Consider the following 21,197-nt stretch of genomic DNA (forward strand, 5'->3'; position numbering starts at 1 on the left):
CCCAAGCTCTCCCAAGAAGCCCATTCCATTTTTTCATAGATCAATTGTAAGGAAGTCATTTCCCCTGATATTAATACCAAATTCCTGTTTGAAACTCCCTACCTTCTGGAAAGCAATTTTAAAAGAGACCCTGCATCAATAAGTTATAGGGGGTATTTGAAGATAGTTTGGGAAAGATCAGAGACTTGGCTTTACTAAACTTTCTTCTGCTTCAGGAATCTGTTTCTATAACCAAAGTCACTGGATGTTTTACCAAGTGATTCTATTATCATAACATTAGAATAGACTTTAGATGACATCTAATCCAAACTCTTCATTTTCCCAATGAGGAAACTGAAGTCCAAAAAGTTAAAGTGACTTGTCAAAGATCATATAGCTAGCAAGTAGAAAAGACAAGACTTTAATCCAACCATCTGGCTACAAATCCAACTCCCCCACCCTATTACATCAAGATAAGAGACAACATTTCTCTCTTCCGGTGTACTATTCATCCTGCCCATTGGCTATCTTCTTTGAATAATTATAAGCAAATTCTTCCTTTGTTTATGTGGTTATTGCCTTAACAATAAGCTTAGATTTGTAGAAAGTTGCCTGAATCACAAAGAGCTTAAGTGACTTCCCCAGTGTCACCTAGATAGTATATATTAGAGATAGAAATTGGTGACAAGTTTAATAACTCCAAGGTTCATTAACTGTCCAATACAGCATGCTATAACTTAAGATACATATTGGATATTGATCAGAATTTTTAGAGGGAATTTTTCTTACTGGGTGTTTTCTATAATAAAATTATATCTGGTCCCCTTATTGCCCCCCTAAAATCAGAGAATCAAAATTTCAAAACTGAAAGATCTTAAGGGATATCAAAGGTCATAAACCACAAAGCATAATCCATACTTGAGCAAGAATTCTATTTATAACATATATACCAAGCAGTACAGAGTTACAGTTACACAAAACTGATGGAATCCTAATAAAGCTGCCCCCAGGTCCAGTATTTTAACTTCCTTATGTATCCCACTGAGCAAGCATGCCCTGATTTGACCACACAATCTCCCTGTGCTTGCATCATAAGCCCCCAAACTCGGTCATAGGCATCACTGAATAATAGATCCAGTGCCCCGACCTAGTCACTGCCCTCCAAACTCAATTAGCCACTGTTTCTACCTAATAACTGCCCCACCTCCGACTTAGTATCCTAACTTCCTCATATATTCCTCACTGCCTCACCAGAATAGCTATAGCCTAATTTTGTCACTAATTCCTTCTGTAACCTCAGGAAATTTATCCCCTCTCTGGACCTTTATTTCCTTAACTATACCTTGAGCGCAGTGAACTAGAGGGTCTTAAAGACTACCTGTTACTCCAAAGTATTATATGCTATAATTAATAAAGTATAACTCAGTACACAAATTACTGGCTATTCACTTTTCAGAATGAATTTCTAGGAACATATATTTCTCATAAAACAGTGGGCATGTCCATGAGATGGGATCCCAGCCACTGCATCTCACTAACCATTGCCTCTCACCCATTCTTCGTATTTCCTATAGAAGCAGCAGGTGCGTCCACACATTCAACGACAGCCATATCCATCTAGCCTTAGATAGGACCACAATACTCAGCCAATCAGAAACCAGCACCCCTGGATGCCCAAACAGAATGGGGTCCTTAAAACAATAGAAGAGACTTTCCTGAAGGGAACTTTCACCTGCACAGTAATAGCAAAAGCTGTTCTTTAACTGCATTTATGATATAGAAAGGCTTATTATAATATCATTATCATACATACAAATCAACTATTATGTGTTTTTCTATATGAATGTGAGTAATCACTTGCACAGTTCCACTGAGGCTGGGACTACTTACCCATTACCTGATCCCTTAAAAATGCCTCCTGCTTTGTAAAAATATTTATACTTTCTGCTGTGTAATCAGCGTCATTACATTATAAAATTGTCTGTCTTGAATTACTAAGTTGCTGCTTCCTCTTGGAACTCAGCCTGTTGAAGGCATCATTCCCAATAAATGCCTATACTTGTATTAGAGATAGTCTGAATGAATTATTTGAGATGGTCCCACCACAACACACCATGAAACTGCAACAAAACTGCATCCCAATGCCCATTCTCACTGATTCCTCACAGAATTTGTATGAGAAAGACAGTAAGCAGACCACTGATTACTTTCAGTATTTGATGCAAGAAGAAACTGAGATTAAGTATCTTTTGGAGGAAATGTAGGTTACTTCCTGAAAGTTTTCATCAGGAAATAATAAAGAGAATACTCAAATATAGTTCTCCTTCCTCCTAGCCTCTAAACAAAACTCTCCAGGAGAATCAGTCTCAGGACTAATCCCTGAAGGTCAAATTTGACATACTTAAAAGAAGCCTCTTTGCAGGTAGCTTCCCAGGTATCATAACTCATGTCCTTTCAGTCATGTCCTGAAAAGTGTCTCTAATAATTACTGGGTATACTGATCCCTGGTCAAAATCTCCTATGTCTGTTGGATTTCAGTTTCTCAGGTATCACCTCTCATAGCTTAGCTTTTTTTTCCCCTATGGCCCCAATGTAGTTTCCATTCTTGAACTCTACAGGGTCAGTTATGCCTCGTATAGCCTCACCTTTTTTCCTAAGGACTTCCCTCTTCAGCTCTTCCTTCTTACCACACATGGAAGGAAAGAAAGAGCTCACTTCTGACAATATTATGAATGCAGCAGAGTTAATTCTTAATCAATGTCATTATTGCTGTGGTAGTAGTAGTAGTGATATTAGCAAAAGAAAGGAGAAGGAGGAGTAAGATCTGACCTTTATATAATGCTTTAAGATTTGCAAAGAACATTATGTATTTTATCTCACTGATCACTCGAATATTACCCCTCCTCCTTTCTTGTACTAGACCCTGCCATGCCAAGGAGCCCAAATTATGCTGCTTAATTACAGTTTTGGAACACTGCTTGGGAATGGCTCTCTTTTGGTAATGCTTTAGAGTTTGAAACATCAGTTTTTGTCCTTCTAGCCAACTTCAAATATCATTCAGGGAACCAAAAGGATGATGAACAAATTCATTCTGATTTATGAATAGTCAGCAACTTGTGTACAGAATTATACTTTATGAATCATTACATATAACACTAGAGTGAAAGGTGTTCTTTAGTATCCTGTAGTTTACGATCCTCATGGTACTGGGATCCAGAGAGTGGATAGACTTCTTGAGCTTACAGAAGGAATTAGTGATAAAACTAGTGTTATAGTCCAGAAAAGAAAGGTCTTTACATACCTTTCTTTGGTAGACAGCAAATCATCTGATAAATGCTCTGTAAAAAGTACATTTCAGTGTCCTGACATTATCTTGAGCCAGAAGGTCATTGATAGGGCAAAATGATATCAGAAAAACTAGAGACCGGAATGTGTGTGTGGGTTTTTTTTTTTTTTTAAGTTTCAGTCTTGTGCAGTCAGAACAGTGATGTTAACAATAGCTGGCATTCATACAGTGTTTCAAGATGTATAAAATATTTCATATGTCTGTATCTCTCTATCTATATCTTTCTATATACTTTATTGAGATAGATATGTATTGCAATCTAGCTTGATTCTCACAATAGCTTGTGAATTAGATACTACAGATTTCATTATTCTCATTTTGCGATGATAAACCAAAATTCAGAGAGGTTACTTGACCTGATTATGGTCCCACAGCCAGTATTTGTCAGAAGCAGGATTTGAACCCATACTTTCCTAACTCCAAGGCCCCTCTATCCATTATTAAATGCTTCTTCTTACTTTTCCTAATTACTTAAGTATTATGTCTAGTTCTGGATGTCATATTTTAAAAGAGGAATCATCAAACTTGACAGCGTCAGAAAGAGAGTAGCAAGAATGAGATTGGTTTTAAAAATCATCTTACAGAGTGTATAGTTATATAATTTATCAACATATGATCTGGAGAAAGGAAGATTGAGGGGTGGATATGAAATTTATCTTCAGATTTCCAAGGATTGGTATATGGGGGGAAAAGAATATTTAAATTGTGTGCTTCTAGGCAGAATAATTACAAGTAATGGATAAATAAACCACAGTGTTTTGGGGAATAATGTATGTGTAAAGAAGAACCTCTAAATGACAGGAGTCCCAAAATGGCACAGATTGCTTCAGGAATTATTGATCTCAATAGCGCATAAATATCATAAATATATCAGAGACTGAATGACCGACTTTCAGGGATACAACAGGAAATTCCTATACTGAATGAGTAATTTAATAAAATCATTCCTACATTTTCTTCCATCATTCAAGGTCTATGGTTCTATTATTAAATAAGCACTTTCCTTATTCCAAAATCATACCCTAAAACCTCAGTTAAGCAGTCTATAGCCAGAAAACAGAAAAAAAAATGTAAGTAAGCAAATGTTACAAAAGTCCTACAGCAAAACTTTTGAGTTTTACTTACAGAAAGTAACTTCAGGACTTCACTCAAAACCAGTTCACTCTCATTTTATAAAAATCAAGTAAACTTATTTACTTGGCTTTCAAATACATAACAGATTGGAAACAACAAACTAGAAAACAATAGGTACATAGAGGAATGAACGAGTCAAGTCTAGTGGCAACTTTGAGAAGTGACAAATAAGATTGGTAATGAGAGTAGAAGGAAAAATAATTTTAAAAATTTGACTCAAGAATTCCGAAAGGTTGGGATCTAAAGATGATTTACTGTAGGAGAAAATAGGCCAGTACAAGTCTGTGTAATATAACTGAGACTCAGTCATTAAAGACAGCTTAAATTTTTGCAGAAGAATCTCCTTGTAAAAATGCAAGAACCTGTGTCTTCTAGTGCTACAGAATGGTTGACTTAGAAGGAACTTTGATATTATCTAATCACAGTTGCCTTTACCCCCATGTTTCAGATGAGGATTTCATGCAAAGAAAAATTAAATAATTTGACAAGTCCAGATATATAGGATTTTCTAAACTGAGAGAAAGCATGAGCTACTGCTAACTTGAATTGTCAATATTTTCGGGTTTATGTGATACTTGCAGGAGCTGAGAGGCCCAGGAATCTCAGCATAGTGACTAAATCTGCTCACCTTATGCTCAGTAGCCTGGACTGTGAAGACAAAATATTACTGCTAAGTCTGAATAATGATGATCTTTCACCACTACCTGTTCCATCATTTTTTGGGACATCAGGAGACATTAAGAGGCCATTCTGTTGATTTTCAGCCTGAAGTCAACACTACCTCTCTCCCTAGCTCAACTGTAAAAGGATCTCTGATATCCTCACTTACGAGCAGTGTGGTAGAAGAGAAACTATTGGATTTAGTGGCTGTTAAACCCAGGCTTTCAATATTCAATACATCACTTAAAACCTGAGCGTCTTTGGGCAGGTCACTTACAATGTCTTATATATAGTAGGGGCCTAATATCCTCTTAAATGATTGACTGTGGTTTACCTTATCCAAAAAATATGCATGATAATGTTTTAACTACATATCTCATAGAACTGTTGGAAGGAAAGTAGTTTGACAGTTTCACAGTATTCTTGACTCAGTCAGGATGGAGAATTGGAAAAAGTGAGAAGAGGAAGGAAAATGAGCTGCTTATCCTGAGGAAAATGCCTTGGAGAAAAAAGAAAAGCAAATATGAGGTATTTTATAAGTATTTAATAAGTATTTTACTGGCTGTGACTGACGTACTGGTAATTAAACCATAGCCCATTCATCTGTTCAGATTTTTTTTTCCCCAAAGACCTTCCCCTTTTTCTAGTAGCAAGCCCCAGAATTTGCAGCAAATTTCTCTGCTGCCTCACCTTGCAGTCTGTTTTCAGGGCTAGGGCTGCCCCTACTGTCCTTATGGAGCTGGGCCTCACACTTACCAGGCTTCTGCATAAGCAAGAAGCTGTCTTGTCTTCACACCACCTCTGAGCAGAAAAGAGGTTAAGAGTTGCTCCCAAAGCTGGGTACTTTATTCTGAGGCAGGAGGGAAAAATCTTCTTTTTCTCTGTGGCCCTCAGTGAGAAAATCTCTGGGGAGAAGTTGAGGCATCAAATCATTGGATAAGAGTGAGGAAATCTAAGTGTTTTCCATGCTGAAATTCAATGTAGAGTCAGGATGTTGAGTCAGGCTGTCCCCTGTGTTGTATTGTAGGGAAAGGACACCGTGGATGTTACAGTGAACAAAGCAATGAGGTCAAGTGGGGTTAGTTGCTAATTGAGAAATGAATGCAAAAACCTAGGGTTGCATGTAGAGATGAGCTGTAAAGGATAAAAGAGGACAGGAGGAAAGAACAGAGACAGGAAGCGCTGGTTCTATGGGGCCCTAGAACCAAGAGAGACTTACTCTTTGGAAAGCTGAAGGAACTCAACTCCATAAAGATGGTTATCTTAGATGAGCGCTCTCTCTCTCTCTCTCTCTCTCTCTCTCTCTCTCTCTCTCTCTCTCTCTCTCTCTCTCTCTCTCTCTCTCCCTCTCTCTCTCTCTCTCCCTCCCCCTCCACCCCGACATGGGACTCAGGGACAATCAACCTGAAGAACGAGAAGGCAGAGAGGAATCAAGCAAAATAAAACAAAAAGCTTAAAAATTTGACAGAGAATGCTTTGTTTTGAAATGATATGAAGCTCCAGGGAAAGGATGAAAGCATCTGGTCTTGAGTATTTCCTCTACTAAACACAGATAAACAACGTCTCCTATCTGTGTGTGATGTTTCTTGGGCAGATGTGTTCAATATAAACTTTCTCATGTTGGAAATTAAAGAGTTTTTATCCACTTGTTTAATCGACCAGATAGAATGTGAGCACCTTTGGGGGCAGCAATTGTCTGGATAATATTTAATAAACAGATTTTTTTTATGTTGATTGGTTATGCCTTCATTGGACTATCCTGAAAGTGTGCTTTCTTTCCTATCCAGAGCAGCATGGGAATAAAAGTGGTCAAACAGTGGAACCCACCACACGACCCTTAATTTCCAGATGGTACATTTCTCAATATTTTATTTTATCTGGAAGCCAAATCAGAAATCCACCAGACCCATTCACACCTCAAAACAATCCTTTATGCAAACTGAGCATATTCATGTATTCTTTGCTTCCTCTAGAGAGGAAAAACACAATCCCCACTGAGATAGCTCACTCCACTTTTACAAATCTAATTTTTAGTACTGTGTTTTATAATATTCCAACATAGAATCTCCATAACTTGTACCTATTCTTTTCAAATCTTCTTGTTTTGCACCATTACTCAACATTCTTCTAATACAAGAAGGAAATGAAGTTTCAGGAGTTCATGAAAGGAAAAGAAGGGTAAATTAGGCTTATGGAAAGGGTTTGAAGCTTTTTCATTTAACCGTGTAAGCTTTTGTCTCTTTATACTCATCACTTTTTACATTAATTTATATTATGTAATAGCAACTGGATCTTCACTGTTCCATGCCAATCTAACATCACTACATTGCCTCTCATTTAGCCTCCTTTTCTTATTCTCTCCTTCTTCAGGATTGCTGAAGAGGTGGTGAATAGACACAGAATCTTGGACATGGGAAAGGATAGTTCTATTCTAAAGGATTTTCCCTTCAGTTGCTTCTTAAGGCATTGGGAAAATTTTGGGAAGGGACACCTTAAGAAGTGCATCTCATCTTTTTCTATAATACAGACTGGCCACAATATAATCTAGAGTACAAGGGAAAATGACTTAATTACAATACCATTTTATAGTTAGACCACATCTATCAGGTGAAGGGTAAATGGAAGTCCCCTGTATCCAAATCTTCGATTCTCTTTCTCAGGACCTTGACCTCCATGATTCTTTCAAAATGCTCCTAAAGTACCCTCAACTTAGTCATGAACTCCTCAGATTTGACAAGACACCAAACCCTGAAGTTGACATTCTAGAATCTAAATCCCCACTAACTATTATTACACTTCTTATCCCTCCTATTCTGAAGCTTTATGTCAGTTTACTCTCTTCTTACTCAGACCCCACAAGGGCTTGTCTGAGTCCCTTAGCTTTCCTCATACCCCCTCCTTACCTCCTGATAGTAAGTTCCTCAAATACCTGAGAACAGACTCCATTTTTAACACCTCCAGACTGAAATCCCCCTTAGTCTGTTCTGATGCTTCCTCTAAAGAAGTCCCTGAATTCAAAAGGGAACATCTGAGTTCATATTCCTTTTGCGATATCTGACCTTGCCAAAACTAAAGAAAACTTGGGTAGCTACTCAGGGAACCTCACCAAATTTATAGAAAGATTTTGTTTCATTTCCTTACAATTTTACCTAACCTGGAGTAACATCAGCTTCGTTATTTCTACCTCATGTTCTGTTGAAGGAAAGAGATGACTTGGGACTATGCCCATAAATATGGTGATGACATAGCCAGATCTGTGACTGATCTTGGATATCCAACAAAGGCCAAGCTCATAGAGCTTACCAGAGCCTTGGAATTAGGTGAAAACCAAAGGGCAAACATCTTTACAGACTCCATGTATGCCTTTCATGTTTTACACTTCCATGGCACTATTTGGAAGAAGCAGGGATCCTTGACCACAAAGAACTCCACACTTAAACATGGGAACAAAATTTGACACCTTCTCAAGCTAATAAACCCGTTTATGGAGGTGGCAGTCATATACCGTAAAGGAAGCCAGAAGGGGAAATTCAAACCGGCTGTGAGAAACTGACTGGCAACCAAAGCTGCTGTTTGGGAATTCACCTTTATGATACCCCTGATATCTCAGGTTACCCCATTTAAACTCTTCAATATTCCATGGAAGAACAGAAACATACCAGGCTAATGGATTTACACTCTTCCCTTCTATTTGATATAAATCACTCTCTGGTCAATCATCAATCCCAGGATCCAGAATGTGGAAACTCCTTTTTGGACTCCATCAGGCTATACATCTCGGAAAGCATACACTTTACCATCTGGTGAAACCCTTCTTTACGCAACCTAAAATGACAGAAAAAAATTAGGCAGGTTTGGAAGACTTGCTCTATATGTGCCCAAGCTAAATCTGAAGGAGCAATAAGTACCCCCTCTCTCCTTACCACTGTCCAAAATTAAGGGATATTCCCAGGAGAAGACTGGCAACTATATTTTATATATAAGCCACCCTATAGAGGTTTTAAGCTTCTCTTAGTGGTAAGAGATGCCTTACAAACTGGGTAGAAGCCTTCCCTTGCTGCACTGGAAAAGCCATGGAAGAGACTAAGGCACTGTTGAACAAGATCTTTCCCAGATTTGGACTCAGTTGATCCTTACAAAGTGATAATGGATCAGCATTCATTTCCCAGATCTCTCAGGGAGTTGCTGAGATTTTAGATGTAACCTACTATCTTCATTCTGCTTAGCATACTCAGTTCTCAGGAAAGATTGAAAAAATGAACCATACTTTAAAAAGGACCTTGACTAAATTGACCTTAGAAGTCTGACAGGTCTGGGTGTGATTTCTCCCTGCAGCCTTACTTCATATCTTCATGGCCCCTTGAACACATACAGTCTCAGCGCTTTTGAACTCATATCTGGCAAGCCCTTCCTAACTGCTGATGTTCTTAAAGACTGAGAACATCAATTCCTGACTAAGCATTCCCTCACCTTGGGGCAAGTATGAAAGGCATTATCTGACTATGTCAACTTTTACCTCCTCAAGCCAGATAAAACAGTTTCCATCTTCTGCCTATCAGTTAGTTAGCAATGGAGTTATGGCTTATTTAAAATGTTGGAAGTCACAGGATATTGAACCTTTGGGGGTAAAATGGAAAGGACTATATAAGGTCATTTTAACAATCTCACCACTGGGAAGCATGAGGGTTTCTCTAACTGGATACCTGTGTCCCAGATAAAACCTGTCTCTTCTCCTGTCACAGGGCAGACTGAACAGTTCACCTGTGAGCTGATTGAGGATCTGAAACTTCTTCTCAAAAGAGACAAAGGACTATCACAATCTGCTGATGGTTGAGTGACTGCCTTTTGGTTGCTTTATTTTTTTTTCATTATACCTTCTATTCCTCTGTTTTTGGTCCTGCCCATAGAAACATTATATTCTTCCTTTTCCCATCAACGATTCCCACTTCGTGCTTAGAGCTAGGTCTGCTTCCCTAAGACTGGGAGTCTAATTCATTTATTCAAATAGGGTACTTTTTCAGGTAAGTAATAGGGCATGACTACTGGGTATGTCACCATCATTCTCAGGATATAGACTTACTCTCTTTTAAAAATAAACTGTTTAGAAGATGATGGAGTACAAGGATGGACTTACTATAGCTCTCTCCCCAAAACCCATAAAATAAATACCTGCAAAAATGACTCTAAAAATTCTAGAGCAGCAGAAACCAAAAAATGACAGAGTAAAAGAGATTTCCAGCCCAAGGCAGCCTAGAAGACAGAAAGGTCTATCTCACTGGGCTCAGAGTGGAGCACAGTCCATGGAGCCTTGCCTCATAGTGGGGCAGGGACAGGACTGGAGCAGGCTTCAGGGCACAAAATCCTGGGTAGCAGCTGTGGTTACCAGATTCCTCCACACATAAGTGCCAGAGACATCTTCAAAGGTCAGTGAGACAGATCATTCACCTTAGGTGAGAAGGGAACAGCATTCTGTCCCAGCCCCAGCCCCAGGAAGCTGCAGCATGCGTTTTTGGAGCCCTTGGCCTAAAGACCCTGGGGGAATCAAGCAGCTGATCTGAAGCTCAGCACTGAGTGGTGGCCTTGGGATGAAGAAGAGCACTGGCGTGATGAAGCTGGAGGCAGTTGTGGAGAGGGAACCCTACTCACAGATCCTGAACAGAAAAGCTTGTGGTTTATCCCAGACCAGAGTGCAGGTCAGGAGAAGAGTAAACTCCTCTCCATTGATTGTGCCACCTTGGAGGAACTGAGAACTTAGGGGTCTCTAGAGTATACTGTCCACTTGACAAAGGACTCAAAAGTCAAGTAACTGGTTGGGAAAATACCCAAAAAAGGGCAAAAATAAGACTATAGAAAGTGACTTTCTTGGTGAATAGTTATTTTCCTCCATCCTTTCAGATTAGGAAGAACACATCATACCATTAGAGGAAGACATCAAAATCAAGGCTTCTTCATCCAAAATCTCCAAGGTAAATTTGCAATGGTCTCAGGCTATGGAAGAACTCAAAAGAGATTTTTGAAAATCAAGTAAGAGAGGCGGAGGAAAAATTGGGAAGAGAAATGAGAGTGATGCAAGAAAATCATGAAAAACGAGTCAACAGCTTGCTAAAGGAGACCTGTAAAAATGCTGAAGGAAAAAAAAAACACCTTTAAAAACAGACTAATCCAAATGGCAAAAGAGGTGCAAAAATACCAAATGAGGAGAAAAATGCTTTGCAAAGCAGAATTAGTCAAATGGAAAAGGAGTCTCAAAAGCTCACTGAAGGAAATAGTCCTTTGAAAATTACATTGGAGGAGATGGAAGCTAATGACTTTATGAAAAACCAAGAAATTATAAAACAAAACCAGAAGAATGAAAAAAATGAAGACAATATGAAATACCGTATTGGAAAAACAACTGATTTGGAAAATAGATCCAGGAGAGATAACTAAAATATTATGGGACTACCTGAAGCCATGATGAAAAAAAGAGCCTAGATATCATCTTTCATGAAATTATTAAGAAAAAACTGCCCTGACATTCTAGAAGCAGAGGTAAAATAAATATTGAAAGAATCCATCAATCAGCTCCTGAAAAAGATCTGAAAAGAAAAACTCCTAGGAATATTGTAGCTGGATTCCAATTCTCAGATCAAGGAGAAAATATTGCAAGCAACCAGAAAGAAACAACTCAAGTATTGTGGAAATACAATCAGGATAACACAAGATCTAGGAGCTTAAGAGATCAAAGGGCTTAGAATATAATATTCCAGAAGTCAAAGGAACTAGAATTAAAACCAACAATCACTTACCCAGCAAAACTAAATATAATACTTCAGGAGAGAAAATGGTTATTCAATGAAATAAAGGACTTTCAAACATTCTTGATGAAAAGATCAGAACTGAATAGAAAATTTGACTTTCCCACACAAAAATCAAGAGATGAAAAGGTAAACAGGAAACAGAAATCATAAGGAACTTGCTACAGTTGAACTGTTTGCATTCCTACGTGGAAAGATGATGTTTCTAACCCTTGATACTTTTCTCAATTTTGGGGTCATTGGAGGGATTATATACATGTAGACAGAAGACACAGGGTGACTTGAATAGGGAAGAATGCTAAATAAAAAAATACAATTAAGGGGTGAGAGAGGAATATATTGGGAGGAGAAAGGGAGAAATGGAATGAGGCAAACTCTCATAAATAAGGCAAGAAATGTAGGGGTAAAGGGGGAGATGAGAGGGAAAAAGTAAAGCTTACTTCCATCTCATTTGGCTTAAGGAAGGAATAATATGTACACTCAATTTGGTATGAAAATCTATCCTAAACTATAGGAAAGTAGGGGAGAAGGGGATAAATAGTGTGTGGGGGAGTGAATGATAGAAGGGAGGGCAAATTAGAGGAGGGAGGTAATTGGAAGTAAATACTTTTGAGGACAGATAAGGTCAAAAGAGAGAATAGAATAAATGGGGGTCAGAACAGGATGGAGGGAAATATAGTTAGACTTCACAACATGACTATTATGGAAGTTTTTTGCATAGCTACACATGTATAGCCTATATTGAATTGCTTGCCTTCTCAGTGGATATGTGTGGGGAGGGAGGAAGGAAGAGAAGATGGAACTCAAAGTTTTAGGAATGGATGTTGAGAATTGATTTTGCATGCAACTGGAAAATAAGAAATGCAAGTAATGAGATATAGAAATCTATCTTGCCTTACATGAAAAGACAGAAGATGGGAATAAGGGAAAGGATATAAGACAGGGCAGATTGGGGGAAGGGGTAATCATAATATATGGTGTCATGGAGTGAGGGAGGGAAGAGATGGGGAGAAAATTTGTTACTCAAAATCTTGTGGAAATGCAAGTTAAAAACTAAAAATAAAATAATTAAAAAATAATTATTAATAAAACTAAAACTTAAAAAAATTGAAATAAATTGTTTAATTTTAGTTTTGATCATTCCTTTCCAAAAACTTTTGTGTTTTAAAGTTTCTCTGCCTCCTTCCCCTCTCCCTTCCCCAAAATGGCAAGTAATCTGATGAAGCCTCTACAAATACATTCTTATTAAACATATTTTCAAATTGGTCATGTTGCAAAGAAGTAGAATGCATGGGTGAAATCACAGGAAAGAAAAACAAAAGCAAAAAAAGAGACAGAGAAAATAGTATGCTTTGATTTGCATTCAAATTCCATAGTGTTTTCTCTGGATATGGATAGCATTTTCCATCATGAATCTTTTGGAATTGCCTTAGATCTTTGCATTGCTTAGAAGAGCTAAATCTATCAAAGTTAGTCATCAGACAATGTTGCTGTTACTGTGTACAACATTCCCTTGTTTCTACTCATTTCAATTGGCAGCAGTTCATGCAGGACTTTCCAAGTTTGTCTGAAGTCTCCCTGCTCATCATTTCATATAGCACAATAATATTCTATTACATGCATATACCACAACTTTTTCAGCCATTCCCCAATTTTTGCACATTCTCTTGATTTCCAATTCCTGGTCACCACAAGAAGAGCTGCAATAAATATTTTTTGTCCATGTGGAGGATCTGTTTCCCATTGCTATTATCTCTTTGAGAAATAGTCCTAGAAGTGGTATTGTTGGATCAAAGGATATGCGCATTTTAACAATGATTTGGGCACAATCCCAAATTGCTCTGCAGAATGGTTGGATCAGTTCACAACTCCACCAACAATGCATTAGAGTTCCAATTTTCCCACATCTTTTCCAGAATTTATCATTTTCCTGTTTTGTTATGTTAGTCAAGCTGATAGGTGTTATGTGGTACTTAAGAGTTGTTTTGATTTGCATTTCTCTAATCAGTAGTGATTTATAGCATTTTTCATGTGATTATTGATACCTTTAATATCTTCATCTGAAAGTTGCAGAACTTTTGACCATTTATCAATAGGGAAATGACATTTATTCTTATGACTTTGATTCAGTTTGACATGACACCTTTATCAGTGACACTAGTTGCAAAAATTCTTTTTTTTTAATTCATTTATTCTTAGTTTTCAATATTCACTTCCATAAGTTTTAAATTCCCCCCTGCCTCCCCAAGATGGCCTGCAATTTGATATAAATTTTGCATATACATCCTTTTTAAACATATTTTCACATTAGTCATGTTGTATAGAATAATTATACTGAATGGGAGAAACCATGAGAGAGAGAAAAACAAAACAAAACAATAACAACAAAATAAATAGTCTCTTTCACTCTGCATTCTGACTCTATGGTTCTTTCTCTAGATATGGACACCATTTTCCATCATGAGTCCTTTGGAATTGTTTGAGGGCCTTGCATTGCTGAGAAGGGCTAAATCTGTCAAAATTAGTCATGATACACTGTGGATTTTACTGCGTACAATGTTCTCTTGGTTCTGCTCACTTCAATGAACATCAGTTCATATAAATCTTGCCAGGTTTTTCTGAAGTTCATCTGTTCGTCATTTCTTATAGCACAACAGTATTCCATTACATTCATACATTAGCCATTTCCCAGATGATGGATATTCTGTCAATTTCCAGTTTATGGCTACCACAAAGAGTTCCTATAAATATTTTTGTACGTGTGGGGTCTTTTCCCATTTTTATAATCACTTTAGGATATGTCCCTTGGAATTTCATTGCTGGGTCAAAGGATATGAACATTTTTATAGCCCTTTGGTTATAGTTCCAAATTGCTCTCCAGAATGGTTGGAACAGCTCACAGATCCACCAACAGTGAATTAGTTTTCCAATTTACCCACATCTCCTCCAACATTTATCATTTTCCTGTTTTTTCATGATAGCCAATGTGATAGGTGTGGCACCTCAGAGTTGTTTTGATTTGGATCCTCTAATCAATAGTAATTTGGGGCACTTTTTTCATATGACTATAAATAGTTTTAATTTCTTCCTCTGAAAATTGCCTGTTCATATCTTTTGACTATTTATCAATTGAGGAATGACTGTATTCTTGTAAATTTGACACAGTTCTCTATATATTTTTAAATGAGACCTTTGTCAGAGACACTACTTATGGAAAAAAATCTTTCCCAATTTTCTGCTTCCCTCCTAATCTTGAGTGTATTGGTTTTGTTTGTGCAAAAACTTTTCAGTTTAATGTAATCAAAATTGTCCATTTTGCATTTCATAATGTTCTCTATCTCTTGTTTGGTCACCAATTTCTCCATTCTTCATAAATCTGACAGATAAACTATTCCTTGCTCCCCCAATTATTTTTCAGAGTTTCAGCCTTTATATCTAAATTGTGTACCCATTTGGAGTTTATTTTCATATACAGTGTCAGATGTTGATTTATGCTCAGTTTCTGCCATACTATTTTCCAGTTTTCCTAGAAGTTTTCTTTTTTTTGTCAAATATTGAGTTCTTATCCCAGAAGTTGGGATCTTTGGGTTTATCAAACAGTAGATTGCTATAATCATTGATCTGTGTAATGTGTACCTAAGATATTCCACTAATCTATCCCTGTATTTCTTAGCCAGTACCAAGTAGTTCTGATGATTGCTGGATCATAATAAAATTTAAAATCTGGTATAGCTAGGTCACTTTCCCTAACATTTATTTTCATTAATTCCCTTGATATTCTGGACCTTTTGTTCTTCCAGATGAATTTTGTTATTATTTTTTCTAGCTCTGTAAAATAATTTTTGTAGTTGGAATGGTATGGCACTAAATAAGTAAATAGATTTAGGTAGAATTGTCATTTTTATTATATTAGCTCAACCTATCTACAAGAAGCTGATGTTTTTATTCCGATTAATGAGATACGACGTTATTTGTGTGGAAATTGTTTTGTAATTGTGTTCAAATATTTATTGGGTTTGCTTTGGCAAGTAAACTCCCAAATATTCTATAATGTCTACAGAAACTTGAAATGGAATTTCTCTTTCTATCTCTTGCTCTTGGGCTTTGGTAGCAATATGTAGAATTGCCAATGATATCTCTGGGTTTATTTTATATCCTGAAATTTTGTTAAAGTTGCTTATTTTTTCAAGTAATTTTTAATTTGATTCCCTAGGATTCAATATAATATATATATAGATATTAATATACATATAGTATTGAATATATATATATGTACAATATATACAATATATATTATTGCTTGGAGGGAGAGGAAAGAGTAGAGAGAGAAGCAGAGCTGAGAGAGAAATGACCATGAATGGGCTAGGGGAACTTGCCTGTGAGGACACCTAACAGAAAGAATGTCTGTGATGTTAATGCTTCCTTTGTTAATCTGTGTTAATTTCTCAGACAACAGCCCTTTCTGTTAATCTGGGTTGATTACTCAGACAGAAGCCCTGTTTATTGGTATTTATGAGTGAATTGAGCAAAAGAGCTGAGATCTGCCCATGGGAAGGAGGCTTAGCTTAAGCCCCTTTTAAGAGCTGCTGAAATGAATTGAGATGATGATAATGACTCCTGGTAGTATTTAAGAAGGAAACCACAATGCACAGTTTACATAGACCAGAGTAATGCAACCTTCCTATCATTTTCATTTCCATTTGTTCCCATTTCTAGCCTTTGCCTATAATATGACATACAGGCTCAATGTTGTTCAGTCCACTTCTTATCTTGAAGTATTCTTTTGTTGTCCACATTTTCAAAGTCCAAACTCCTCTTCCCAAGTGGAGAGACATTCCCTGTGTTTATATCCTGCCTCCAGGCAAGTTTATATGCCAAATTTCTCTTTAAAATTATATACAGAGAATAATAATCTATATAAATTCATTGAACAGTAAAAGAAGGCCTATTTCCCAACCAGGACAAACACTTCCTCTGTCACCCGTGAATGTCCTTCTATTCTCGGTTCTTCATTAATTATCATAATGATTTTAACCTTTTTTGCCTGGACTCTTCAAGGCCTTTTATAACATGATCCATTCTTATATCTCCTTACTCCAGGCAGGGCAAGACTAATCAGTGCCTCACAAGCAGATCATGTTCTTTCCTGAAGCTATAGTTTTTACCATGTTATTTTTCTCTTTTCACAATATCCTCTCTGATCCCCTCTCCTTGCATCTGAAAAAGCAACTGTGGCTTACTTGTGAAAGACTTTGAGTATATCATGTCTCAGACTAGCTAAATCCCAGATATGTTTCAAAACCTAGGTTATCTCACTTTTATTATGAAGATTTTCCTGAAGATAGAAGGCAATTTTGTTAAAATAGCGTTATATGTGACATACCCACATACTATGCTATATGATTCATGGATTCATAGGCAGTCTTAATTTTTCTTCTCACAATGAGATATTTTGTTTTGGACCATGATTATTAAATTCACCAAAATAAAACTTTTTTTTTTTAAAGATTAGAATATAGTTGTGGAATGTGGCAGATAATGAAAGACACTGGAGATGTGTTAGTCTACTATGTCTAATTTAGTTTTCTCTATTAGAAGAGAAAACTGTGAGTCTGAGAGTCTCTGTGTCTGTCTGTGTGTGCAAGTGTAGGAGCTGGAGGTGGTCAGAGGTCAGGTCACATCTGGCACTGGCTTGAATTTGTACAGAATTAACTTGGAAGAAAAAGAAATCCCTAAGGAATTCCACCCTCCATAATCTGACAGCCTGAAACACTAAAGTTCTCAGTGTAACTAACACAACTGAAGCTTATCCTACCTATCAGAGTAATCATGTTTAGTGGGAAGAATCCTAGACTTTAACTGAGAAAAGGCAGGAGGTTAAATGCTGTCCCCAAAATCTGCTAGATGCTTAACTAATTTACTTAATCTCCATAACTCCATTTCCCTCACTCATAAAATTGGCATAAAAATACTCTTATTTCCTACTATATAGGGTAGCTATGATAAAAGTTCTATAGGTATGTGAGTTGATGTCTTATGTGATTGTTTTCTATTTCACATGTTTTAATCCATCTCCAGACTCACTTCTGAGTCACCTCATTGAAGGGGATAAAGCCAGCAGGATCTTCCTCACTGACTTAACACTTTCACTCACAAACTCTTGCTCTCATTCAGTCTATCTATGATTTGATTGCAATTAAGCCCTCTCATTTCCCGCCTCCTCCCGATCCTAAATGCATTCACAGAGATATGTTATATGGTGAATGTTTTTCAGATGAAGAAGTTGAAGTGAAGGTATAGCAGTAGAGCATTTGGAACTCCATCTTGCTCCTGACTTCATAAGTCAAGGTTTGTGACCTTCTCCAACACAATCCAGTGAATTTTCTCTTCTCTCCTTTCCCGCAAAGTCTCAAAGTTCTCTATTTCCCGATTTCATCATGGAACCTATCTAAAATCCTGATAGGTGTTTCTTCTGAATGACATTATCCTCATTCTCCCCAGCTCCACCACACATGGACCTACAAAAAACTAAATGCATTAATATCCTTTCTCTTACTATTTTTCTTTTGTTTGAATTTCGGTTTCAAATTGTCTCCCTACTTCCACCCTTCCAATACCCATTAAGAAAGCAAGAAATATAATACCCATCATACATATGAGGTCATGCAAAGTTTTTTTTCACATAAACCATATAACAAAAAAAGAAGAAAAACAGGAAAAAAAATATGCTACAATTTGTACTCTGAGCCCATCAGTTTTCTTTCTAGAGATGAGCCTCAATTTTTAAAAGGATTAATTTGGAAATGGGAGGAATCATTATTTGATCAGAAGTACTGCCTTCCATAGTTGATTATCTTTCTAATATTGCTATTACTGTGTATATTATTCTGCAGTTTCTGCTCACTTCACTTTATAAATAACCTTTCAATACAGCGCAATGTTCAGCTTTATATTTAACACAATGCTTCCAGGTATATCAGGCATTCTGAATTATTTAACACCCTGGCATGTTGAAAATGCTCTAGTAGCATGCTGAGGATAGATTTCTTAAGGTCCATAGTCACTACTTTGAGGATGCCAGGCATTTGATTTGTACTGTTTGCAGATAACAGGCCCTGAAGTAATGTTTATTAAATTCATGTTTTCTGAATGAATCACCCTGTAACTAAATTCACTCACTTCCTTTTTTTGCAACCAAATTGAACAAATATCTGAAAGACTTAGACTATTACTGACATCCATGTTCGATTTTTTTTCCCTTCTTTTTCTGCTAACATTGGTGTCTTTCCCTCTTGAGAGCAGAAGTGATCTTAGATAGATCCAATGATTCCATATCATTGACCGTCAGGCTGGAATCCCAGTCAGATAGTGAGTTTTGGAAGGAGAGAATTTTTTAAAAGTGGAATCAATTCTGCAGAAAGTTACTATTCTCCATCCAAGATATCATATATTTTTCCTTCTGATATCAGTTCACCTATTAGTTGTTCTGTTTCAACTTCAATAGACTTTTTTCAGAAAAACCTTGATGATGACCCTACGAATCTGCTTGGTTTTCACACTGTAGATGACTGGGTTTAGTACAGGAGGCAGAAGGAGAAAGGCATGGGACATCATGGTGTGAACAAATGGGGGTGCCTTCTTTCCCCACCTATGAACAGCAGACAGTCCAATGAGGGGGATGTAGAAGATAGCCACAGCACCGGTATGGGAAATGCATGTGCTAAAAGCCTTGTATCTTTCCTCTGGAGATGCAATGTTGAGCACAGAATGAATGATCATCACATAGGAGAGGCCAATCAAAGGAGCATCCAAACCAGATGTAGAAAGGAGTGCAAAAAGTCCATAGATGCTGTTGACCCTAATATTAGTGCATGAACATTTGATCATATCAGGGTGGTAGCAATAGGAATGCGAAAGAATATTATCCCTGCAGAATGACAGGCGCTTAAGAAGCAGGAGGAGGGGAATCATGATCAGTGCCCCTCTTCCCACTATCATCAGCCCAATCTGGATGATCCTGATTGGAGTGAGGATGGTGGCATACCTCAGTGGGTTACAAATAGCAATGTAGCAGTCAAAAGCCATGGCCAAAAGCACTGAAGACTCCATGACAGTAAAGAAATGAATGAAGAACATTTGCCTAATGCAAGCATTCCAACCAATCTCTTGAATGTTAAGACAGAGGACACCTAGAGTAGTGGGCATAGTGGAAAGGGACAGGCACATATCAGTGGCTGACAGCATGGAAAGCAAATAGTACATTGGCTCGTGAAGGCTTTGATTGGTGATGATGATGAATAGGATCATGCTATTCCCAGAGATGGCAATGGCATAGAGGAAGCAAAAGTGAACAGAGACCCAGGTGTGGTCAGCTTCCAGACCAGGGATGCCTGTGAGCAGAAATGTCAGAGGTACGATTGTGGTATTTGGCAAAAGTGACATGATGAATTGAGGAGGCATGATTCAAATGGAAAAGCTCTCAACCTGTAATAGTAAAGACAATAGAAGGAGTATAGGAACACAAATGGCAAATCTCTGATGATCATACAAAGGATAACATAAACCCATCACTGTCAGCCTTCTCCCTGTTAAGGGGTTTCATTTTGTATTGAAATTTAATTGACAATGAAAAGGAATAGAAGGCAAGTTAGTGAATATTATACATCCATATTAGATACAGCTGTGATGGTGATGATAAAGAAAGATCCCGAAAATGGAAATGGGGGTTGAACATTGAAGAGATTTGGCTCATGTGTAGAATAGCTAAGAACACTAAGGAAATTTTTAGATGAGAAATAAAATGTTAGAGGTGGTGACCTGAGCTAGCTCTCTTCAAACATTTTAAGTGTTGTCATTTCAACAAGAAGAAATATTTATTCTGTTTGATTCCAGATAGCAGTATCAGAAGCAGCAGGAGAAAGTACCAAAGACAACTTTTGTCCTATCAATACATTTTATGTTCGTTAGTAAGACTGCTCCCTAAAAATTCTTGTTTTTCTTGTTGTTCTTACAGAATATTAAACATTTGTAAGAATTTCTGTTCTTTTTTATCTAAATTCAGTGTTTCATTATAGGATACTCCAAATGTGGAAAATCATTCCATCACTACAGATTAGTAACTGTTAAACTATTCATATTCATGAGTTGTCCAGGACGCTGATAGATCAAATGGCAATTCCTCAGACAGTGTGCATCCAAAGAAAGTCTAGAAACTAGGCCTTCTGATTCAGGGGACATTTCTATAAACACTATACCACACTATTTTTCTGTTGCTGTTCTTA

At 37.3% G+C, this 21,197-nt stretch overlaps 1 protein-coding gene across 1 annotated transcript; it reads right to left on the bottom strand.

The window, feature by feature from the left end:
• Positions 1-19,413: 19,413 nt before the first annotated feature.
• LOC140508803 (olfactory receptor 51F2-like) lies at positions 19,414-20,373 on the bottom strand. The gene has a single exon (XM_072616676.1). It carries the CDS (start codon positions 20,356-20,358, stop codon positions 19,414-19,416), a length of 945 nt encoding a protein of 314 aa, XP_072472777.1. The 5' UTR covers positions 20,359-20,373.
• Between the last annotated feature and the right edge of the window lie 824 nt (positions 20,374-21,197).

This window comes from Notamacropus eugenii, chromosome 5 (assembly GCF_028372415.1).
Source record: "Notamacropus eugenii isolate mMacEug1 chromosome 5, mMacEug1.pri_v2, whole genome shotgun sequence".
Taxonomy (NCBI): Eukaryota; Metazoa; Chordata; class Mammalia; order Diprotodontia; family Macropodidae; genus Notamacropus; species Notamacropus eugenii.